Source organism: Rhea pennata, chromosome Z, assembly GCF_028389875.1.
Source record: "Rhea pennata isolate bPtePen1 chromosome Z, bPtePen1.pri, whole genome shotgun sequence".
In the NCBI taxonomy this organism is placed as follows: Eukaryota; Metazoa; Chordata; class Aves; order Rheiformes; family Rheidae; genus Rhea; species Rhea pennata.
The window spans coordinates 49,788,386-49,814,473 of record NC_084702.1 but is presented as its reverse complement, the minus strand read 5'-3'; the positions used below and the strand labels follow the sequence as shown (position 1 = coordinate 49,814,473).

The following is a 26,088-nucleotide window of genomic DNA, read 5'->3' as shown; positions in this document are numbered from 1 at the left end:
CATTTTCACTATCATGACAGCTGTGAAACCTGAGTTCGTTTTGTTGTTGTTGTGAACCTGGCTTTGCTTTGAAACTATGTGGGTTTGACCAAATAATCATTTTTAATTACTATTCTTTTAGGGGGAGGGATTATGTTTTGCTGGAGGCCTTAGGATATGAGCTTACTTTTAATTTCCAGATCTCTTATTGACACTGACATCTTCCTTTATTATCCAGAAAAATTCAGTGCAACTCTATGAAGCACTGATTGTTGTTGTGAGGAGAGCCATCTGCTACAGCATACAGGACCTTGCCATGACGACTCCAAATGCAATCAAAGATGCCTTCATTTCAAATACCGATGTTCTTTTTCTGTCCTTGTATTTTAGGGTCTTTATGTCTTTGTGGTATATTTTATCCTACACAATCAACTTTGTTGTCCTGTGAAAGCAAGTTATACTGTAGACATGAATGGACATACAACAGCTGGATCTGCTTTTTTCACACATGGCAGTGGTTTGCCGCCTGCAGGTGGAGAGATCAGCAAATCCACTCAGAACCTGATCAGTGCTATGGAAGAGGTAATAATGTTCTATCCTCATTACCTTGCGTATTAAAAATGTACAGGAGATTTAAGTGGTAATATAGAAGTTTAATACAAAGGAATAAGATGACCATTTGCTAATTACTACTGGTCTTTTTTCTTTTCTTTTTTTTTTTTTTGAAACATTTCTATTCACCATAGAAATTGTTTTCCTTAGCCATGGTAATGTTCTTGGGACTTGCAATTCCCTGGTAATATTCAATCTAGAGAATTTCACCTTTTCAACTTTGGTCTTCAGTTTATTATAGATGTTGGTTACAGTGTTATCAAAAGCAGCTAATTAGAAATTAAAATGTCAAGTTAATTCTTTCAGCTTGCTGTAGGTCTTGGATGAGTTTTAAGTCTCTAATTTTCCAGAGTCAGCCTGTGTGAAATTTCTGCAAACTTTTGGAGATGATTTTCAATCTCTTCATTGCTGGAACTGGAATGCTGCTACTATTTCTTTTTAATTGCCTACAGTGAACCAAGGTCACTTTTGCTTCTGTGTACATATGCATGTTGATAGAGCTAGCTGAAAAAAAAATCCAGTTGAACAGCTTTTCTAGCAAAAATACTGATTTAATTTGATTGAAATATTTCTATGGAACAAGTGAGTTGTAGTAATATTTTTGATGGAAATCAGATAGCCTGGTTTCCCACTCACCTGCCAGCTATTTTGCCCATTTCTCTATCTGCTTGACCGTGGATTTGTCTGGATGCTAATGCTTCTCAGCTGTCCCCTGGCAGACTGTTGAATTTCTTAGGCTTCTCATCTTCTTGCTTCAGGTGGTGTCTGACTCCCCAGTTTACTGGACAGCATGGCTTCTCAGCTCCAGGTCGCAGGTGTTCACAATCCTGCACTCAGAACCATGGATGATCAATGAGAGAGAGAGAGAGAAAAAAAAAAAAAGGATCTATTTTGATTGTCCTAAAGTAAAATCTTTTAGAGTTCAGTATTTTGACTTTTCATCATAATTAGTGAGGAAATAGATTTTCAAAAAAATCCTTTTTTTCATGAACTGAAATTCTGTCTTTCATTCAGCTCCACATTAAAATTAAGTGGCAGAGGTAATTAGCAAAGATAATATCAAAATTACTGGGCTGTGCACCAGCACATTCAAAGTCTGATAACTTACTTTAAAAGACTGTGTTGGTAAACTTGGAAAGAGCGGGCTGCCAGCAGCAGATCATATGATGGACAGAAAAGTAATTATTGTTAGTGGTTATAGAAGGGAGAAGCAGGGTCCAGTAAAGGAAGTGGCAGCGATAAGAGAAGAGTGAGAAGGGATATTTTGACTGGAACCTTTCAGTGCTTTAATTTAAGCTTCTCCATACTAGAGGCCAATATTCAGAAATAGAGAAATGTTGTTCACTTCTGGAGCCTGCTAGGCCATGCATAATAAACACAAGGTTAAATGACTTGTAATCAAACTCTAGTCTCTCTCTCTCTCTCTTTTTTTTTTTTTTTTTTTTTAATTAGGCTACCTAGTTCACTAGCAAAGTCACAGAATACTTGACTCCAAATACCCTGATTTTGATTCCAGCTCTGGTCATAGGTTCTAATTTGTTATTTCAAGATAAAATCTTAAACAGTGACGGAAAATATTTTTATACTGTAGTTTTGATTACTGCATTTCTGTGCCTTTTTGAACCTCTTAAAGGTGCCGGCAGACTGGGAGAGGGCATCCTTGCAGCCTGCCAGTCAAGCTAGTGCTGCCTTTATGCAGAGTCCGCAAAATGGCAATGTTTTCCATCCTTCTGGAGGATTTAGTAATAGCTCATTGGTTGCTGATGAGGAATCACAGGAATTTGATGACCTAATATTTGCTTTAAAGACTGGTAAGTGACATTTCTTCTTGTTTCTTGAAGATTGCTGTGTTCTTCATTCTAATGGTGTCACCATTCCATGAGATTTAGATGCTGTTAATGTAATCTAACTACCAGTGAAAATCTAAATCAAAATTGTTTTGCCTTGTACTATGATGTACCATGAACTAAAAATACTGTGCAGACTATCTAAAATAACAAAGAGAAATAGTATACAAAAATACTGTTTGAATCATGATGATAAACAGACCTACAGAAACTACTAACAGATTGGAAGCTTGAATATTTTTCCATGAATACTTAAATAGCTAACTTACTGCCTCCACCAAGACATTGGTGATCTGATCTCCTGTTCCTTCCTTTTTAAATGCATACATATGGTATGTATGTTGTATCTTTATTATATGTATTTGTGAGAAATAGCATAATTTCATAAATACTGATGCCCCTGATAAGTGTAGGACAAAATATTTATATATCTCCATGCTAGATATACTTTAGGCCTGAAAAATTGTCTACCCTAGAAAGATAAACTAGACGAACTTCTGCCCAAGCACAACAGACAACTGTGATTAGCTCACAAATCTGCTGGAGAGCACAAGGGAAGGAGGCCACTCTAGGTGCCTACACAAACTACACTTGTAGAACAAATCATTTGTAATCAGATTCCTCTCAATGGCCTTAGAGTTCAAGTCTTCAAAATCCTAGTCTTTGCCCTCAGGGTTTTTAGTTAAGTATTGTTCATCTATGGTCCCACCACCACCCGGAGCAAAACCTTAGGTCATTGAAATGATGATAGAAATGATAATATAAATCGATAGCCAGGCAGGGCTTTAGGCAGAAGAAATGAGGTGAAACCTGATTCAAAGATAGGTAAATATGGACGTGTCTGATAAGAAATGACAATGGTAAAAGAATGTCACCTGGTAAGATCTGGCACATGCTAACCCAGGACCACTGCCCTAGGCACTGGGGCGAATACAAAGGGTACAGTACTTGGTAAGGTACTTAGGCATATGACTGGAGGCCATTTGCTTGATCTTTTGGAATATCAGGGAGCTTTCAAGGAGACATCATGGAGATATTGACTAAATTAGCAGGTTAAGTGCTCAGACAGCTTACTGCGAATTTCAGGAGTTATGTTCCCTTCAGTGATACCACTGGAAAAGGTCAAACTAGGTGGAAGACTGAGAATTTTGCTAATTGAGGAGTAGTTTTATTCATGATACTTTATTTCTTAGCACATCTTACATTTCACAAAGCTCTTTTAATTACACATACAATTAGATAATAAATAACTGGCCTAGTGCTGAAAAATATGATTTTTTATACACATTGTCACAAAATTTGTATTCTCCTATTGCTTTACCTGGATATTTTGCAGCCTACATATACTTTGTTTGCAGTCTGCTCCTATGTAATAAACTGTTAAAGATTTTGGGCAAAACTTGCAAACCTGGATGCATAAACTTAGGTTTGCAAACCCTTTTTTAAGTACCCAAGTGTGTAGCTGTTACTTTATCTTTCATTTTCCACTTTGTGAATATTTTAAAGGAAACCAGATATTTCAGAAGATTTTTAATAAGATATGAAGCTATTCATATTTAACACTCCCTTCATCAAACATAGTGTTTCCTGTCTTAAGCAGCTCAGTTGATACCAGTTGGCCTATTCACTGCAGCAAACACTAAGCAGTGTGTGGAAGGCTAAGCCTTAAATCATGAAGATCAATCTAGCAGGTAACAGTAACAGTTAAACCTCATGGTTAATAAAATTCAACACAACCTGATTACCATTTAACAATTTTTTGTAAATCTTCAAGTTCCATCCTTAGTTAAGTTTGTCTTCATCCTTCTAAAGGAAGCAGGTCTGAAACCAACTTTTTTCACCTGAATTCTATGTGAATGTCCTTTTTATTTATTTATTAATAATTTATTCTTATAAGCCTTTTGGATAAATAAGGTTTAAAGCAGACACCTCAGGGCTCAGTTTGAGAAAAACATTTTTGTTTGTATTACTGGCTCATGCATCACCTGTGTGTTTACCCCGGTGTTTATTCTTGTGCCCAAAGTGTGCCCTCAACAATGTTACAGGAGGAGAAAGGATTATTTCAAAGCCAAACTGGTGGAACTGTCTGGTTCCAGTCCCAAATATGTTTGAACAAGCCAGACTTAAGAAGCGGGTACTGTGGCTAGAGGAGCTTTAACCATCAAAGTAAATGTTTATTATTTTACTGCCTTAGATCCAGGCTGCAGCTCAACAAATGCTTCAAATGAGAAAAAAAAAAGTGCTTTTTGCTAAAAATAAATAAATAAAAAAAATAGCTGGATGTTTTTTTGAGCCATACCTGCTTTCCAATTCAGTGCAGTGCATTTCCAAGGAATCAAAGTGCCTCTGGTAGTACAGGGGAGGGAACTGCATGGAAGCAATTAAAGTGGCAAAAGGTAGTAGAAAGAAGGATTTTTTTTGTACAGTACAGGCTTTTGCTGTTTAAGTGTTCACTGAACTGTAGTCTGAATTGGATCTTATGGTACAGTTAAGCTAGCAGCCACTGTAAGGAGGCTGTCTCCTCATCCCTCCTGGCTGCACATTTCTTCTTGCTCTCTTGCATGGGTATTTGTACTCATTTGAAACCACAACAACTCAGGTTAGAGAGTTCTTCCTCTTCCGCTCTCTCTCCTTCTCCCCATCTCCTGTCTCTCTCCCCTTGCCACTCCACTCCACCATGTCAGTCTGATGCCTTTGTCCAGCTCATCAGGTGAGGAGAACCAGTCTCAGCTCAAATAAAGCACTGGGAGTCAGCAACCAAAACCACAGCAGCCCTTCTTCTAAATGGGCCGAAATGTATGACAGTTGAGATGTCTCTTGCTGCCTTCACTTTAGGGGACTCTCTTAGTCCTTTACTTTATGTAGTGCTTCTCAACCTTTTTAGACCAGATTTTGTTTCGGTAGATAGAGATTTCTTTCATCTCAGCTCCTGAGAGAGCAGGTAGAAGGTACTTTGCACTACATTAGCTGTTTTTATCACCTTCTAAACTGAGAGGTATTGTATAGCTTTAGGTTATAGTGGTAAAACAGGAAAGCTTGTTCTATTACTGCTTGAGTTTTACCTCTGGTAACCAGAAACAGAAACTTTCATTCTTTGTCATTCCCTAAAATTGTCAATCTATAACCAAACTCAGTCTTAGCTATGTTAAAACATTAGCTCCTATTCTAGAGGTTGGCTGAGGATCAACACTAATTAGCAGAAGAATATGCAGAAATGTCTTCATGCCTTTTTACACTTCATCTGTCCTTTGTGCTAATGTAGTTTGGAGCAGTCTGAGGGTTACTTGAATTTATGTTCATGGTCTGTAGCCCCAAGGCTTAATCTGGCAGCCAGGATCAGTACAAATGAGGGTATAATTCGCAGATATGTTTTGCTGTCAGCAAAGCTAAAATCTCATTCCTGTCCTAACGCCCCACCCTTGGATTTTGCCACTCTCAGTGATATTAATGCACACATGGCTAGGCCCACGCTGTAAACTGGATGAACAATGCAGATTAAAAAAAAGTCAAGCCTGCACAGCACATTTTTTTCCTAAACTTGCATCAGTTTGGTAAATTAAAACTTGCAGTGCCAATCCACAAATAGATGCATTGGCACACTTAGCTATATTGCTAAAGAAATGTCATAGAACTATGCACTTAGCCCTTGGCTCCATAATCATTAATACTGGATCTAATTATAGATTAACCAGAAATACAGACTGGATCAGGTGAAGGCACCCAACTGCATTTCTAGCAAGTTAGTTGGGAGAAAATGTATAGTTTACAGTGTGTTCTTAGCTAGCTTTTATACTTGCTTTATGCAAACTTTGCGTGATGCAGAGACAACATTTTTTTATTTGGTGCCAGAAATCCAAAAGCTAGATTTCTTGTATCATAGAACCATGGTTTGTGACTGCCCTATCAATGAATTCCTCCTTTCCGTCAAGTATGTTTGTGTCCACGTAGAAAGAAATAGTTAGGATTCACTGTGCTGACTATGTCATACTGTGAGAAACCTTTGGAAAGTTAGTCATCTCCAAGGCAGTTTGTATGAAGGAAATTACAAAAAGATTATAGCAAGAAATAAAATTTAGGGACATGTCCTGCCTATTAATGCATGTTAAAACCTCGGGTTTCTTTTTCTGGATGGAAATTAGTTTGGCTTAAATGATTTACTTTATTTTATTTCATTAATAGCTTTTATAATTAACCAAAAGTTTGACTTTTATTGAGAAAGGGTAATTATTTACTAATTAGTTATTGTTAATTGTTCTGATTAACCAAAAAATGTTGTTTTTTGGACTAGATCTCATTTGCTTCTGTTATTTCTTTTGCAAGGTTTGTATTAATAGACAATTTAATGAGACCCTTGCCTTTCAGACTGACATCAGAGTAGTATATGTGTGACAGTAATTTAGGCTAAAGCCCACTATAAAATGATTCCTGGTTAGTAAGACCTAAGGACCTCTACATATTGGTTAGGCTTGGGTAATTAAAAAGGGAACCAATAGAATAAAAATAGATAGAATCCCAAACATGATAACTTTACTAATCTCTTAGCTTCCACCCATATTCCCATCTGCCACAAACACTCTTTTTCTTCCTGTTCTGTGAAGCACAGAACAGAGCCAAATTACTCCTTTAGGTGAGATGTCAATGCAAAACATAAGGAAGCCTTTAAAAGAGGCTTTAAGCCTTTCTTGTTCTGCCTGGTGATTAATTTGTGTAGGAAGGTGTCTGTAAGAGCCATTCGAAGGTCAGAGCTGAGAATACCAGCCTGGCCACCTAGTGCTTTCCATATATGTATCTGAGAGGACAGGACAGGGCTATATCCATGTTTGCAATCTCAGTGTGTTTTTGCTCTATACAGAGGCATTTGTGATAAATCTTAAATAAATTACACAGAAAGTAATGTGACAAATCTACTATAGAAATTAAAATAACTAGAGTTCCACAATCAACATTTTTTAAACTTTGGTTTTATCACGTTAGGTGCCCAATTTATGAATCTAGATGTCAGGCATCCAGAATTAGAGGAGACTTTTGAAATTTAAAATTCTGAAAGATGAGGAGTAAAACATCCTGGAGACTAGTCTTACTGTTTGTCACAGAATAGATAAATTGTAGATGGTGGCAAAGTGCTAGATCCTAGCCCTGCTTTACCAACCTACCTCATTTCTGTTCTGAAGCATCACTTCACAGAAAAAGGAAGGAAGGGTAGCCAGTTTGCATGTTCATTCGAATACTCATTTGTGATTGCTTACAAATTTGCTAACTACTGGATGTTGAACATGACTCTGTAAGATCTAGGAAACCTTTTGAGTCAAATCTCAACTTTACTCTTAAAGTCTGGATGTCTGTTGGTGTCATTTTTGTAGAGTCAAGGCCCTAAAAGAAGAAACAAATTTTGTCTATGTAGCATATTAATTTTCTGTCTAATACATTTTTCACATGTAAATCAGTCTGAGTGATTCAGAAAGTAAGATATAAGTGCTCATGAGTTTAAAAAACCTCACTAGAGGTATGGGTACTGTAATTACAAAGCAGTCTTTATCTCTCTTAAAATGTTATAGTGAAAAATTGTGATTAAATAATCAATTAAATTGTTATCAATTAAATGATAACAACTGGAGTATAGGGATGCACTGATTAAGTCTTTCAACCGGTAGATGTCACTGGAGGGATCTTCCTCATTTTGCAAAGCAAGCTATGACTTTTCAATTTATAGCTAATCCTTTGATACGAAAAGGAAGTAAGAAAGGCTTCATTTTCTTTTGTATTCTTCTTGAAATAATTGCTTCCCAAAGTAAGGAAAAGTAGCACTCTTGGCTACTTACCTAACATCCACCCACTTTTTTGGACATGACTTGTGTTTAAATTCTGCTGTGACATGAGAACAAGCTGGACCTATGAACTCTGTGAAACTGCACCATGTAAACAACCTTACCCTTCCTGGTCTGTCAGTTGTTTGGTAGTTTAGTATCCTGGTTACATTTCAGTTTTCATTCCTAAAAAGGATCAGCTCTTAACTAGTTTGCCTTTGCATCAGCAGCAGAACAAGGCTGTTGTAAACCAAAGGTAGCTCATTTCAATCTCAGGTGTACCGAGTTCCTGATAAGAACCCCCTTAACACACACACACACACAAAATTTGTATAATATAGCTGTAAATGTTTTTAATCATTTATGTTTTTCCTTTTTGAAATCCATACCATTTGTAGCCTAAAATAAAAGTTCTGAGCATAAGTTTCAATAAGTTGATGACACTATATAAAAATATTTTATATTTTTCCATTTAAAATATCTCATTTATGTCACAAATATTACCTTATTCTTCTGTCATCGAATGGTAAATACAAATTGGATTTGCCTTCTGTATTACCATTCCTTACACTCATGTTTCTGTTCTAAAACAAACAGTTTTAGAGAGGTTAAGAAAAAAATAAATCATTCCCTAATGTGATTACTGTTTTTCCCAGGACTTTCAAACAGCTTAGTCATTAGGACCATGATTCAAAGAAAAGCTCAAATATGCATGTAACTTTATAAATGAGTAAGTAAGGCTTGCTTGTCTTCAGTAAGCTTACAAATAAAATTTTGATGGTTCAGTGCCTAATCTTCAGGTCTTTATTACGGTATCTTTGTCCATCAGATGGCTCTTTACTCTTGTCATATCTGACAGTAATCCCTGGTCTCTAAAGACTTCGGGTCATACAGACCCAAGAACATGTCTAAACTAGCAGATGTGAATGAATTCAACATCTCTCCACCTACGCAAACTCCAGAACCAGATGTGAGAAGGATCATGATGCAGAAATACCCACTTTCCGTCTGGATGCGATATGGCTGTATTCACGCAGCAGTGCTTATGAGTTAAGGACCTCGCACCTGGATTACTTCCAGACCTATTCTAGAAAGCCTCCAGAGTTCTGCAGAGTGGAAAGTCTATGTAGGTCTCTGCCAGCTTGAGGCTCTTTCCAGTAAACTCTGTTTCAGTGTAGTTATGCCCCCTGGGCCTTTTACCTGCTCCGACCCTTCAGCTTGTTTAATTTTCTGAACCCACCTCCATATTCAAGATTGCAACCTGACTTTTTACAGCAAGTGAGCATCTACATACCCTCCCACTACTTCCCCCTTCTCCTAATTTTTACTTGGCAGGAGGCAGGTTATGAAAAAATTACTAGAAGTGGAGCAAGTGGGGGCATAGAAAATTATGGGGTAGCTCCGAAAGTTTAAATTTCTGTTGCCAAACAAGCTAAAGCCTGGAATGTCAGCTAAGAGGGAAAGAGCAGATTCCATTGTACAGCTGATTGGAATTTCTGAAAATACCTTTTGGTATGAAAATGGAAATCCTTGCCTCTCCCAGTATACCATATTTGGGATTTGTTGAGCGAAGTGTCATTCCTCTGTAGCTCCACTGAACTGAATGTAGTTACAGATCAGATACTTTCCTCCAAATTGAATAACTTTCCTAGCTTTTGGCTATTTGTAAATGACATTGCTGGAAGATCATATCTGACATTAGTCTGTTTTGAAATCATCATGCCTAATTACACTGATGTGCAGTTCTGAATAAATTTGAAGCCCAAGCACTGTAATGCTTAACAAGAGCTGAGTATTTTGTAGGATTTACTCTATAATGGAAATACAGAAGAAGCTGAAAGTACACTGAAGTTTCTAGTTCCAACAGATACTCTGTAAAGAAGTAATCTGAAAAAAAAAGCACATTTCATAAAATTGAGTACAAGTTATTTTTGCAGTTGATTATTCATGTGAAGGTACATAATCAAGGAAGCAACTGGTTAGCAGTACTCTTTGGACAAAAAGGCAAGGTGGCTTTTTGAGGTCTCTGCCAGATGTATCTTGGAAGTTTCCATAGGCCAAAATCTAGTATCCTCTCACAACAGAAGAAAAACACAATACACGAGCCTGAGCCAAGTGCGAGTTTAAAGTCAGTGTCTTTTCTCATGTTAAAATTACAATCCTATTAAAACAACTGGAATTATAGTTTAACAGGAAATTATATCATTAAAAATCAATTCTTCATGAAGATATTCTTGGAAATGGCAGACTTTTAACAGTCAGACCATGAGCCCAGTCTAAACCAGGCCTTGATTCATGCTTTTGTGATTTCAAAGCAACCTCTAAATAGCTGTTGTACCATTTACTGAGACAACTGAAGTGACTGACAGTGGAATATGAAGAAGTGTATCTGGATGGTACAAAACTACGTCAGTTAGTGTTACAATCCGTGGATTCAGAATTGTTGACCTGGAAAAGAAAACTTGCTATATTCTTGTAGGGAAAGGAAGAATTTTAATAATCAGAATGAGAAAGAGCAGCTATGTACAGGACATGATATCACCATTTCTGTTTCAATATTGCATTTTCACTGATTCTTTTCTTGGTTTCTCTGTTTCAGGTGCAGGTCTCAGTGTCAGTGATAATGATTCTTGCCATGGCAGCCAGGATGGCGGCAGCATGGCTAACTCCCAGATTGTAGAGCTTAGAAGAATACCCATAGCAGACACTCATCTCTAATTTCACTTACTGCTTTTTTTTTTTTTTTTTTTTAATTCAAACTTTGGTATTTTTATATTTGTACTTCTTTTTGCACTAAAACACTATATGAAGCTGTGTAGTAGAATGCTGTGAGCTGTACTGAATGTTTAACAAAGCATGTTTGGTTTTTGTATATCAGAGAGTAAACAGTAACATTTTACAGTGACTGAGCATCAACAGATATAATGACAATTGGCCTAGATTTGTATCTTCTAGCTAGAGGCGCATATTTCATGAACTGTAGCTTTTTTAATTAATCTGTATGTGTAACACTGTTTAATAAAAATAATAGAGTCTGTTTGATACAACAGTCTTATTTCTGCTCACTGTTGATGGAGTTCGAAGATGATGAAGACACTCTGTTGGACAGAAAAGAATTTTAATTGCAAAGTCCTAAGTTTCCTAGACTGTACTACTCTGGTTTTTGAGAACCAGAATTGGTAAACTTTGCAGACACTGCCTTGACTCAGAGATCTTAAATTTTAAATTCTGATGTGACAAAATATTTGATGATATGAAACAGAGGAAGGATAAGCATGAGATCACATAAAGCTTGTTGCAGGGCAGCTGTATGTTGCTGACTGTTATCTTGTTGTTTTCATGATGTTAAATTCTTTCTCTTCTGGCAGACAGAATTAAGGGAAGAATTCTAAGGAGCTGAATTTTCTGTTAATCTCTTAGAGTGCTACACAGATATCACTGTTCTGATCGAAGGGTTTCAGTATTGCATTACAGGTGAGGTCAGATCAGTAATCTGGGGTCATAAACTAGCAAGAAAAGTTATTCTCGGGGAAAAAAAAAGTTTCAGAACTGAGAGGGTGAGGCAGGCTGATCTTGTAGGAATCATTAACTCTGCTTCTGCACAGACACTTGGGGGAAAAAAAAACACATTAAAGCAGAAGGCCAAGGGAATTTTCTTTTGACCGTTTCTGAGCATATTTTAGAAATACAGTAAATGAGAAGCAAACTTTTTGTATCTACTTCAGGAATTTGCCTAAAGGCTTTAAGTTGAGCAAGCTCTGAGCAACTACATCTCCTGTTAACAGAAAACCTTTGTTAGTGAAACTTTTCTCCAAATGTTACTGTATATACAAGTTTTAGTATAGCAAATTGTTCGTTGATCTGGGGGGGAGGAGCCTTTCTGTGTGCTAATTCTGTAATTACTGCTAGGATTGAAAAGGACAGCTTGAAATCATCACTTATCTCCAGAAGACATTATGTTTAAACAGTTAGCTTTAGTCTGATGTTTAGCAAAGCATTCACAGACACCAGTAACTGTATTTCTAGTCAGCAAAGCTCTTAGACAAGTGCTTTTTAAATATGTATTTGAGTTAATGGGAAATAAGAAGATATCTATATTTAATAAGTACGTGCTTTGCAACATCAAGCCTTGAATTTCTGACTCCCAGCCATTTTGTTGACTCTGCGTGAACTTTTCATGCTTCAGAGCAAATAGAGCCAAATCTTTGCAGTCAATTGCAAAAGTTACTGTGGGAAAGAGTGGGGAAGAATGAGTCTTGTGTCACCATGAACTGTACACTGAACTATATATGTCAGTGAGACCTATGCATCTGCATAGAAGGGATAACCTTTAAAACTAGATGCAGTGCATCTGAACCATAATGGATACTGCTTTATAAAAGGAGTGAATCATCTAAGCATATTTTATAATTCACTTTTGTACAGGATCAGCCCATACCTAGACCTGCTGAAAAGGGCACTCTGGGCATTTGAATCAGCTGCAGGTATCGTTGAAGTACAACTTTTAGTCTGAAGTTAAGATTAGTTTTGGACGTTCTTGAATATAATGATAACGTACTTCTTGATTTTCTACAGAGGAAACCTGGCTGTTAAAAGTATTTTATTTTATTTTATTTTATTTTAATTTAATTTAATTTTATTTCTTCCTGAAGCAACTGAGCCAAACATTGGCCATTGCTGATATTTCTCATCTATCCACTAAAGCCTTAACATGAAGTCTGGCCCTAGAGAATGATTGCAACATTCGCTCAGTTGCAAGAGAGTTAGCCTGTAACAGATGTTTCATTACTTGAAGTACATGCTACTACATGCTGTGAGAAAGCTTATAAAAGAAGGATGTTTGTTTGATTTTGACTCACCACCATAAATGTTAATACTTTGTGTCACTTCAGCTTGTTGCACAACTGGCCTGGTTAGGGATTTACTGTAAATGTATCAGCATTTTCAGAGCAGATCAGTAGAGTGATGTCTGCTGCCAGCATTTGTTGAATTTTAAGTCTCTAGGTGGTGCTCACATGGTTTAAGGTCATGGGATGAATCTGTTATTGTTCCAGAATCACTTTTTAAAAGAAAATATAGTGTCGGTAGAAAATTCATTGTTTTAATAGCATGAGTCTCTATTAACTCATGTTTGCTGTTCCTTAGATAGCTAGAATACAGCAAGGATTCAGATTGGAGTGCTGCAGCTGCATTCTCTGATTCAGATGTGCCAGACAGCCACACCTTGGCAGGAGTACCTTTAAGTTGGCTTGACTTAAATTTAACAAAACTGAATGCTTCCTGTGGTACTCTGATCTCAGACATTATTTAAAAATTGATAGAGATTATTTCTTTGTTTCTCTGAGATGAATGAATCTACGGTTAGAAGGCTTTCAAACTATTACCACTGGGCCTAGCTCTGATAAGATGGCTAACTCATTCAACCCTTTGCTCTGGTACTGTAGACTTGCTGCCTTTCTTTTTGTCTATATAAAAGGAGCCATGATTTCTATATGGGAGGCTAGCCTCTGTGTTTTAAGGAAAAAGGGGAGCTGCAGGTACTATACATAGGCAGCTATGAGAAGAAACCCTCCCCCTCTTTTAAACTAGCTTCACCTAAAGCTACATAAATATGTTGACACAAAACAAACGAATCATGGATGTGCTTCAGGCATTTGTCATCATATATATGCCCAAACAAGTAAATTAACCTTTTAAAAAGATGTCTGAATTAATTTCACATTCAGGTAAATAACTAATTAAAAATGCTAAATTTGACAGACGATTTTTAGATGTTTTGGCGAAAGCCAAATGGGGAAAAGTCTGATTCTCCTTTCCTTTTCTTGTTGCATATTCCAAATAAGCCAATTCATATTGGGGATCTGAACAAAAATATTTAGAATGTTTGGGTTTTTTTTCTTCTTTAGAATCTCTAAGAAAGCCTGAATTTATCCAAGTTTTGGCTGTACCATGAAAATGCTCGATACTTCAATGTCCGAGGTCCATGTGTCCTGTACAGAATTGCACAGTGAAATATTTGGTCTGCAAAGGATTAAGGATTAAATTGTATTGAGAACTTTAAGGCCAAATGTTTGGGTATGCGCACAACATAAAATTGTGTAAAGTTGACCTAGTGTGTGGAGGTTTGACTAGAAAACAGGTTAAGATCAGTGGCGAATCTTGCCTTCAGATATATATATATCCTTTGTGCTCAGTGTGGACATAGGTGGACATTGACCTACTACTGTAGATTTTGCTACACCAACACTCATGCAACTTAGTGACAGATCTGAATGTGTCTCCACTTAGCTGGCAGCAGAATTTCCTCCTGGTTCTTTCTGTTGGTTGTAATTGTTGGTTGTAGTGCAATTACCACATGCAAGTGTGTGATAATCAAAAGCTTAGTCTGCTCAATTCAATATGTTATCCTATTTATTTTCACAGAAAGTATCAGATTTTCCATTTTAATTTCAGTGTTGAAAATTATGAAATAAATAAGTTGAAATAACTGCAATGTAATACTCAGGTACTGAGTATTGAATAAAATACCTAGAAATAACAATTTCCCGAAACTGAGAAGAGCGCTGTGTAAATTGATCTAAATGGTAGCTTGAAACCCTAAAAATTTTTTGTCTTTGTTTTGTTTTTTAACTTTGCCATTGTTGTGTTCATGATAAAGACAGTATCTTCACAAATACACCAGATTCGGAGGAAACTGTTTACATATTTTTCTTATTACTCGTCAACATTTTATGTTTTCCCTGCAAACACAGAGACTGCTGGGGCATCTCTAGCCCTGACGCTCTGTTTGGCATTGACAGGAACTGTGAACACATAGAAGCAAGCCCTGCTCTTCCTGGAGGCAGAGGTTTTACTCATAGGATTATTTTGCCAGTGGCTTTTATTAAAGATTGCCAAAAGGACTCTTCTGGAGATCCAGAAAAGAGGAATGCATTCTGGGAACTGTCAGCACAGCATTTGCGAGCATAGATTTAATAACTCTCACTCGGTTCCCTGGCTAAAATGAAGCAGCTTGGAGGAGGCCCCAGGAATGTGTCATAACAAGGGCTGGTGTCAAAAGTGCACAAAAGCGTTTTTCCTGAAGATGACAGGATTTTCACCAACTCAACAGTTAGGCTTTGAAGATGCTGTGGTCACTCCTGTGCTGTAGTACCACTGCTCTAAATTCACAGTGATTTTTATCAAGAGAACTGTAATTTCCAAAAGCTGTAATCTTAAATGTAGCTTTGCTCTTCATACAGAGCAAACAGCAACATTTGGCACACCTTTTGATGAGTTTAACGTATGTGTGAAAGACAAGTAAGTATATGTTACCATGTATACACAGACATAAAATAATTATGGGATACATGAATTTAGTAGAATCAGAACAAATTCAGTATTGATTTGAAAACTAAAATGCTGTGGGCGAGATTATGAAACCGGTTTATCCTGGAAACTTTTAAGCTCCTACTTTGCAATTCCTGAACCAAAATTAAGCATGATTTCTCCATTCCCTAACTGGAAAAAGTTATGCATCTGGCATGGGATATACACTTGCCAAGAGGGACGCAAGAAAAGGGATATCTGAAATCTCCCTTTTCTCCGGGACTTGAGTGCTGCCCGAGAGGGTGAGGCATTACCTGCAGCCGCTCTTCGGCAGGATCCCCCAGGATGACGCCTGCCTTGAATCTTCCTGCGCGCACTGAGCACTGTGGGGAAGCAGAGAAGTGAATACAAGGATTTTCTTATCTGGCAAGGACCAGACAGGTTTCTGCTGCATATACATATAGGACCGTATTTCTTCTTGCTTTGGGAGAACAACATGCCCCGGCGGTTGGGACAGGGCAAGAGAAAACAAACAAACAAACAAACACTGACCTGGCTAGAAATCCTCCTCGCATCAGAGCTGCTGACTCCTATCAGAGATAGCGACTTGTTTTCCACTGGGCTGCAGCACATACGCGCTGCCTTTAGCGGGAGGACAAGGCAGTTGCCCCTGACACCGTGAGCGCGCAAGCGGCACCGCGCCAGCGACTCCCAACAGGGCTCGTTCTTGGGCACCGAGGCAACCGATATTCAAGGCCCGCCTGGATGCAACCCCGTCTGACATGCTCTAGGCGGCCTTGCTTGAGCAGGGGCGTCGGACTAGATGATCTCCAGAGGTCCCTTCCAACCGCACCCATTCTGTGATTCTGTAACGGGCTCAGGACGTCCCTTAGCCTGCCCCTGCGTCAGCAGCAGCGAGCCTGCACGCAAGCGCCCGCTGGGAGGGCCGCCTCCGCGCTGCGCTAGCTCTCCCACCCTCTGCCCGGGAATGTTTGGGGAGAGCAGGTTGGCGCCGGCCAAAATGGCACCAGGAACAGCCTAAGAGTTTAAAATCATAGATGGGGTCACAGTGACTTAGCTACAGCGGGTCCGCTCCGGTTCAGGGAAGGAGGACGGCGGAGCCGCGCGGGCCTCCCCTTTGCGCAGGCTGCCGCGAGCGCGCACGGGGCCGGGCTGCCCGGTGTGATGCTGCCCGGACTGAGCCCTGTCAGCGCGCACGTGCCCCTGCCGTGGGTTGTGCTTGCGCTCTCCTCGCCACAGACTTGTAATAACGCTGCAGTGACCTTTCTCTGGCTCTGCTTGCTCAGTGCTTCAGCCCTGCTCCGGCCCTGACTCCCCACAGCAGAGGCTTTTTATTCGCTTTTTCATTCTAATAGCTTTGGCCTTAATTGAAAATGAGCTTGTGCTGCCTTCCTCCTAGCTAGGCCTTTTTAAAGGTACGGTGCAAATATGATTTCCCTGCTCCCCATCTTGTACGGAAGAACCAGTTTTCCTTTTAATTCCCTGTTGTTCTACAATGACTCTGTTTCGCACCTTCCAGTGGATAAAGTCTGAATGAGTCAAGTGCTACCCCAATATTTAGATTAAAAAATATATATTTTTTAAAAGCTTGACTGTGCTTACAGCACATGCTCATTTTGGCTGTCCCGGTGCCAGGACACTGGGGTGGATCCAGGTGTCGAAGCGTGCAGACCGGCGCTGCTAAAGCAATACCAACCGGGGCTTTCCGCAGGTCGTGGGACGCACACGCTGCTGTGGGGTGTCTGGTTCAGGCTTGACCGCTCTGTGCCAGCGAATGCTGAAGCCTGTCCCGCGCTGAGGCGCCGCCGTGGCGGCGGGCGCCCGCCGGCCGGTGATCAGGCCGGTCTCAAGGTTGCAGAGGAGAAGGTGACTTTCGCCGGGCTGCGGCGGGCCTGAGCCGCGTGCTGCGTGCTGCGCGGCCCTGCGGTGAGTGGGCCGCTGCGTGCGAGACAGAGCGCCTCCAGCTTCAGCTGTCCCGTACGAGAGGAGGGTGGGCTCCAGGCAGCTCTTCGAAAGGCAGACAGGCACCTGCCGCCGGGAGGAAAACAAGGCTGTAGAATACAAGCAAAAAGGAGAAGCTTCTGAGAGTTCCCTATCTTCAGGCTCTCCCGTATTTTCTGTCTCCCAGTAGCTTCCCACTATTTCCTTACCCACGGCGCTGATGCTGTCTGACTGCGCTCGAGCACGCCGGCTCCCGTGCCAGCATTGGTGCTGATGCAGAGCACCTAGTGCAGGCACATCAGGTCTCCTCCAGCTTTTCCTCCAGGTGCCTCCAGCTTTTAGGCGCTTCCATCTTTAAAACTAGATTTTATAATGATCATGGTATTTCCCAGGGCCAACAGGCTTTGCAAGGTTAACAGAGTATCAACTGCTTAAGTAAAAAGAGCTGCGTTGCTGCTGGTAGGAGACCTCTTTTGTCGCCCGTAGTAGCGGAGTGAGGGTTAGGATGAGGCCTGTGCCACAGCAGCGATGCAGACCGCGGCTGTGTTACCAGCTGGGAACCAGCTGCTTATCCGAAAAATCATATTGTGGCGTTGGAACCAGCAGGGCAGATGCCAGTCAGTTAATGGTGAGTCCACTGACTTGCAAATTGAATGGCTCATTACAAACATTGGGAGATTAACAGTAAAGATAATTCGCTGAGCATGAAAATAATCCTACATAGCCTCAGGAGATGGACAGCTAAATCCTCCGAGCCAGTATACACAGTTATGCCATTGGACCCCAGGGACACAGACCTTGTTTTTAAAAGCAGTATGCTCCAGAGGAGAAAGTAAATGGAAAAACAGTATCATCTTGCTTTTCTAACCCAGAAAAGGAGCCTTGAATGTTCATGAAAATAATCTTTTATTGCAAAGGAAATAGAGCTTGAGATTTTTCTCCTTCTCATAAAACTAAGGCTAACATGATGAAAAAATGCCTTAGTTTTCTGAAACCGTGTGAATTAGCAAAGAAACAAGATTTCTACTTCAGTTCACATTTTGTCTGGTTATAGTCAAACACTTTAAGAAATGCTGCCTGAATTACATGCGGCTTTTTGCAGAAGTAGTAGCCAACAATAGGGAATATTCTACATATCATATGAGGAAAATATAATCTAAACCATAAAACATAAAGTTTTACATGTTTCCATGTGATACTCAAGTGCTCAGAATTCGTTAGTTTTGGTTAATTAAACTGTTTGTTACCTATTTTAATCTGGTATCTAACAGAAAAACTATTGTGTTGAAACTAATTAAAGGCCTGCCTTTGCCTTATTTGCGTTTTAGTGGTGGCAATACGTTTTGCTCAATACATGGTTTGGTCCATTATTTCTCGTTTTCCTGGGGGAGAGGGAAAGAAAGGAGTGGTTAATTCCTTGTAATGGAGAGAACTTTTGTTTGGAATTCTATTTTGCTGTGAATACTCCAGTATTTTGTTATGGATTAATCTTATACTTTAATACTTCTTGAATTCTTGGTGGGGAAGTTTTGAATAAGTCGATGAGTTGTTTGTATTTCTACTTTTCTTTAGCAAGAATAGTATGGAAAACAGCAAGGGAAGTAGAATGTTTAACCTCATTAGGTCTGAGAAAGAAAAGCGACTGTCTTCTTGAGAAGATCCATACTAGGCCAGAGCTGAAATCCGTGACAGTGGGTGTCATTGTCTTAGCTTGGTTATTAGCAATGGCAAGGTTTAGCCTGCAGGGATTGTTTTTATTTGTACTGACAACATACAGTTGCCAGTGACTGCTCTGCATCTTCTCAGGGTCAAATTCTGATCCGGTTACACTCAGACAACATTTCTTAAATCCTTGTCAGTGAAATTTGATGTTATGTTTTATATTTGTAGACGTTAAAATCTGGTTTTACCTGATTTATTTTGGGAACTTAAAATGATTGTTGAATTACAGACACAGAAACTAAATCTCCAAATCTCCCAATAAAAGCTTGAAATATAACTTTAGTTATTTCAACTTAAGAATTTATTAGGTGATTGCAACTTTAGCAAAGAGAGCAGAATGCAACGACTGATGTTAGCTTTTAAGAATACTTGATTAAAGTTGAGATTTATAATGATATCTGAGCTTGCACTCATGCTCCATTACTCAGCCATCTACTTGTGATCCTGTGTATTAACATGCACCTGGTCTCCAATTTGACACCTGGTAGCTGTGTCTCCTGACAAAGTTGGGGAAACTTCAGTTCAGGAATAACACACATACAGAAGTACCGCTTGTACAGGCAATACAGATGCAGATGGTAGAGCCTGACTTGAACTGGCTTGCTCATAACCCTCTAGCAGTAACCTAGAAGCTTCCGGCTTTTGTCTGTCCATCTGTGTTCCAATGCATCATCCCTGTATCAATGCACATAAAGCTAGTCTGTCCTTGGCTTTCTACTACAAGAACAGGAATGTGGTAGGTCTCTTTACATTTGCTTTCATTCCTCAAATATCACTTCTCTTTCAGCATATCTGAAGCTGATAGATCTACATGAGGTACTGAAGAAACTTATTTCTCAAGAACACTGAGAGTGAATATATTCTAGGCCAGAATTTTGCTACTGGAAAGTATTGCTGAAGAGGAAATATAAAACCACTATGAGAATACTAACCGTACTGGAGGCCTCAAAGTTTGTGAGCTATGTAAGTAAACTTAAAGGAGAAGGATGAGGAAGGGAACAGGAATGCAGTTTTGCATGCATAGACTGATCTTAAGAGTAGCTTGTTACTCTTAAAAGGAACTGAATGTCATCAGCCAGCAGTGAATACTGAAGTTCTCGTGTCAGCATACCCACCAGTCTGCGTTGTGTCAACCTTTATTCTGCAGCAGGAATAGCTGGAAAGTCAGGCCACTGTCCCTGAAGTGCTTTCAGGCCAAAGGCTATGCCAACCTATGCAGACCAACAGTAAGCTTGAAGAAGACACTAGGGACACACTTGCTTTACCCATACGTTCTCTGTTACCTGAAGGCCATCCGTGGAAAGTGCATCAATGCAGTTATTGCAAGACAACATGGTATGTAAATAGTCAACTCTTTGTTTGAAACCATTGTTCTAATTTCTGGGTAGGACTTGTATTAGCATTAAGTTCTCTGTCCACTCTCCATTTACACTAGACATGCATACAGCTGAGAGAGAACAGATTTTGCCTCTCTCACCTCCTTTTCCCACTCTCTCATTTCTCTTTTCTCCTCTACCCTCAGTGGCAGCCTTGGGAAACGCCCAGATGACAATTTGGATCTTCCGAGCTCTGCTACCTCTACTAATCCCTGGGAACATTTATCTTAGCTTTCATTTCATGTTGTAGGGTTGACCTTTCAAAGGGATGTTGCTGGGATTCAGATTTCAGGTCTGGATGGGACAGAGATAAAACACTGAAAACTCTGCCCACGCCTGGGATATCTTGAGGATGAAAGTCTATAGATGGTGTAGTACCAGAGTACTTGTTGCACATGAAGAAACCCAACTTTGTCTTGGGACTGTGAAGACTCATGAGCAATGCATGCTCCAGCTATGCTTTGAAAGAAAAGAAATGATTTTCTAGACCTCCTCTGGGACCTGCATATAACGTAAGTACTATCAGGAGTAAGTTGTGGGAGCTGGCTTGGCACAAAGTGAAAGAGAGAGGACCTGGGAAGTGCCAAACCTGGGCTTTTTAGGATCAAGGAAGAGAGAGTAGGCTACAGGGATCCTGGGACTTTTTCAGGTGCCAGTAACAAGGTTGCCAGGAGTACTCACTGAATATTGCATTATGTGGATCACCTGGGCCCTTAACAGCCCAGCTCAGAGCCATGGAACAGCAAATCTGATCTGGCTGCCTTGTAAGCGAGTCCTAGAGAGTAAATGGGTGTGAAACTACCACACCTTTGCTTAATCAGATTAAATATTCAATAAAGGTGGGTTAGAAAGTTGTTATTACAAGGCTCTTGTTTGGCTCTTTGGCCACCTTGTCTCTGAGGCCGTAAGAGTGCTTTTTGATTTGGAGAGGTTATTTCAGGTATGTTTTTGTCCTGAACTGATCTTTAACTGGTTTCCAGGGATGCTGTGAGGGTTGAAGAGGGCAATGTTTCTCCTGCTGTTCCAGTTTGAGGCAGAAAGTCTGTTTGTGATCATATGGCCTAATTCTTGCTTTCAACTCTCCCCTGGAGAGTGTATGCTGATAATGGGGTTGCCCTCTGGTGATGGCACTTGCTTTGCAGTGCTTGCTTGTTTTTCTTTTTGTTGTGTTTAAGGATGCTTTGGTTCTCAAAAAGGTATGTGAGCTCTGTTATATGCACTGTGCTAGTGTGTGCACAGCATAAGTCAGAGGTGTATTGGAAGGGCCTGTTGGGGTGAATGGTCTGTTGGAGCTTGCTCCTTGCCTGATGCAGTATGGACATGACTGGCTTGAGCCTGCTAGCTCAGTAAAATCAGACTTTAGCTTTTTCCAAAGGCACTTTTTTGTTGTTATTTGATTATTGCAGGGTTGGAACTTAAGCTTTTGACTTTTTCAAGCAAAAGTTCTAGTAGTATTAATGATGTCACCTTGTATAAAAATGGCTAAAACTATTAATAGTGTGTAACTGCAATTTAATGTAATATTTCTTGGGTAAGCAATGAAAGTGTGAAGGCTTTTGTATGCATCAAGAAGTTGGAAAAATTACTAAAGACACACCTTTTATTAATGTTGACTTAAATCTCTCTTGTTGTTCTAGTATGCTATCTATGCTGTCTTACTACATGCCTAGTATACTCCAGAATGTCTGGCCATGATTAAGAACAAGCATATTTCTCTGTTAAAGGAAGAGAAAAGGAAATATTGTAGATAACAAGCTAAGTAGTTTCTTATTCTGTATAGGTTTTTTTTTGGTCATTCTTCCTTCATACATCACTTTGCTGTAGTTTAAGTAAACACTGAATGTGAATGTGTTTCATCCTGTGCAAATGCTGGCCTTTGAACATCATCTAAAGAGCATGGTAACACTTTTTGCTTGAGGGTAATGATATTTATTTGGACCCTGTGATTGACTGAGAAGGGGAGTCTGTGTGTATGTATTTGACTAAAAATGAACATATTTTTCCCCCCATGGAAAGTGGCCTGAATAGTCAATCATCAATTTGCAAAGCAAATAATCAAATAACTTGGCTTGCACCTTCCTTATGTATCTAATAGGATTTAGTCAGAATTAACTATGTAGACAAGCAGATCATGTGACACTTGGCTGCCAAGAGGTTCTTTTGAGTCCTCTTTTGGCTGTGCTCTTTTCACTTTGAACCAGCATCCAGTATGCAGGGAAGGCTAGCAATGTTAAAGGTAGTATAGGAGAGCAGGCTGGGCTATGTAGCAGCCCAGCACCTTGACTGTGTCTTGTGCTAATGTTGCATGACAATGTGATTCCTCTAGGATTTCAGCACGGTACTACTCTGCTTTCTCTACTCAAATGCTCCTCCCTAAAGACTTTATTGCGAGGAGGTGCCTGTTGAATGCTGAGATGATGAATTCTTGTGACCAGAGAAGACTTGGAAGCAATTGACTGCTGTTGAAATGTAATGTAGAAGCCTTTGCAGGAGTATTGACTCCTTTGCTATTTCTTTGCAGTTTCAGTAATGTTGGGGAAGGTGAACGTAAGGCTCATAGATATCGTGGAAGAGCTAAGATTTAAAACAAGGCTGCTGATATACAAATGCTTGAAGTTACAGCTCCTTTTTGCAGAGACTCTCGTGAGGCTGTCTTTCGTTGATGGAAAGTATGAAAGTAATTAAAGATTTCTGTAGAGCATACTGTGAAAATTGGCATGCAGTGCATCATAAATGGTCTAAATACAAACTAATTTGACATGGATGACTTGGAGCTTTAGTTAATTTCTTTTTTATTATTTTCTAGAAGATTCATCATGTCACACTTTTATTTTTTAGCTATCAGATTGAAAGAAACTAACTCCTATTCAAGTCAGGTACCTATCACTATAATTGATTCCTTGATTCTCAAACCATACCAGCTATTGCCAAATACAATACAACCACTTAATCATGTTAAATTAGAGCTATAATAATATTAGTCATTGCCTAATAGCCTTTTTTTTTAAGCCACTAGAAAAGTAAAGTCTTGCCAAGAAAACTGTTACCCTTCCACAGTATAAATCAATAAATCATAACTGTACTGTGTACCTTGACCTCTTTTCTACCACAGTGTGGAAAATAAACAGCAGGAAGTCAGAGACTGGTTAAGTAATGTAAAACAACCCATAAGCTATATTTCAAGTGACAAGTTTGGCATATTAATTAGTTAATAATTCATAATGCCAGAAGTATTCAAATACATTTAATTTCAGTGAAGTATACTAAGAAGTGTAGCAATTTGATAATACAGCTGCTACTCAAAAGGCTGTAAAAGACTATTCTTTTTCACTGTTTGTCCAGTGTTTGGTCCTGCTGATGTCAAACACCATAAACTGGCAAACACATGTTAGAAAGTAATTATCAGTTTTGACCATTCCATCAAAGCTAGACATGCCATAAATCATGGCTAGCCAGAAGTGTTTTATTTCTAACCACTAACTGCTGATATTTTCATCAATATTCATAAGCTCATATTTCTGCAGTCACTGCAGATACCATGGGTTAAAGTTTTTTTTTTTTGTTGTTGTTGTTTTTGCTTTTTTTGTTCCTCCTGCCCACTGTCTAAACTAGCTATTTTCTGGCTATCCTTCTTTACTGTTTTACCCTAATTTTACTAACAGTTAGTAGAGAAAAATAGTCTTGAACTGGGACTGTTACAGCAAGCTGGATTAAATTTAACTGTCTTTAGTTAAGCATTAGCTATTTAGGAGAAACTTAAAACTTTGATAATGCACAGTGAAACCCCAGGCAACCCCTATTCAGAGAAAAAGTTGATCTGAACCGTCCGATCCTCTAAATGATCAGAAATAGTATGTATGAAGCAAACGAACAAAAAACCTTCTTCTCTCCCTTAGAAAGCTGGTGAGGGAGGAAGATGGAAAGTAAAAACTGGCATACTCTTCAACATGATCTTTTCTGAGAGAATGGGAAGAGTCCTTTTTTTTTATTAACTTTCACTTTACATCAACTCTGGATTCCTAAGGCTGTGTCTGTGCTGTGGGATTTACAGCAGGGCAGGATGCAGACTGTGCAAAACAGTCCTGGCTAAGCTCAAAAAAATGCTAGGTGCCTAAAATAGTATTTAGATAGGATTTTGATGTGCCCTGCAAAACACAAGCTGAATCTTTTGGACTTTCTCCCCCTGATCGATAGTGGCTTAAATCCTGTTTCTGTTGGAGGTGCCTCAAAATGCTCCTTGTATAGCTCAGAAGCTTGGCACTTGTATTGCACTGAAAAAATATGGAGAATCTGCAGAGTAACAGTTCCCTTAGGTGAATCCTCTGGTAGCTCTCCTGATAACATGATTAATGTCTGCCCTGTGTAATGGGTGTTGTATTGCCTCTATTAAAAAAAAAAGGGGGGGGGGCAAACCTTTCTGGAGGTTGTACTCAGCCCTCCTTTTATACAGCATCTTGGTGACTAAAGCTGAGGTTGAGGGTTAACAGATCTTGGAGCAGGGCCTGAAATGCAGATAACACTTCTCAGCCGGGTGTCCTGAGCATGGGCTAGAGAGCCAAGGGTTTGTGCTTGCCCTGAATGTGTGTTGAAGCTGAGCTGTTCTACAAAGCACACAGCCTGGAGAGTGTGGCCTTGCTCGAGAAGCATGTGTTGCTAAAGATTTAATACCTGGGGAATATGATGTGTGTGTTTAGCCCTTGTTGGTGTGAAGCGGGAAAGGGGTCTGCTTTGTGTGAACTAAAATGAAGGTGGTGGTGGCTGTGGCTGGGAAGTCTCCAGAGCAGTGGATTTGGCATCCCTCTGTCACTACCAGAACTGTCCTCTCTGACTTCTTAATGCTGCTAACCTTGGTTTGATTTAATAGCACTTGGGCTATGTATCTGAGACATCTAACAGCTTCCAAATTGCCTAACAGTGTTACGTGTGTTACTTGCCTTGAGAGCAGATCTTGAGTGCTAAGGACCTGGGTTATGCAAAGACTGGCCACTGGATGTGGTCTCCTGCTTGTGCTCTCTATTCAGACCTCACCTGCGTGCGAGGAGTGAAGTATTGCTAAGCAGTGCTGGAGGTGAAATGAGCAGGGCAGGCTAAGCCTTGGGTGCATGTGAACAAGTGTTAGTATTTAGCACCTGTGGTAGAAAAACCAACACAGAAACTGAGACATGACTGGATTGTTTTCTATAAGCAGCATGACTCGTGCTGCCTGCAGACTGACGTGGGTGCACAGGGAAACTTGAAGTTGAGACTGAAGCACTTAAAAGGAGGAAGTGCGTAAAAGAAAAATATAAATACTTTCCAGGAATGTTTATATTGTTTAGATGTTCCAAGGGAAAAAACAAAACAAACACAAACCACAGGGAAGAATAACAATAATAAATCTGGAGAAAGACCTGCTTCAGTGCTGTTTATTTAATACTTCCTTACTGTTCTAATTATCAACCTGATGTGTCACATGGATTAAATCTTTGTGTTTTATAT

The 26,088-nt window shown here is 39.5% G+C and overlaps 1 protein-coding gene across 1 annotated transcript in view; it reads left to right on the top strand.

Moving 5' to 3' along the window:
• Positions 1 to 10,982, top strand: part of ADGRV1 (adhesion G protein-coupled receptor V1) — a 260,321-nt gene extending 249,339 nt beyond the window's left edge. Inside the window, exons 89-91 of the mRNA XM_062599728.1 lie at positions 370 to 561; positions 2,225 to 2,402; positions 10,842 to 10,982. Coding sequence (XP_062455712.1) covers positions 370 to 561; positions 2,225 to 2,402; positions 10,842 to 10,960 — 489 coding nt within the window. The 3' untranslated portion in view covers positions 10,961 to 10,982. The remainder of the gene's footprint in view (positions 1 to 369; positions 562 to 2,224; positions 2,403 to 10,841) is intronic.
• The last annotated feature ends 15,106 nt before the right edge of the window (positions 10,983 to 26,088 follow it).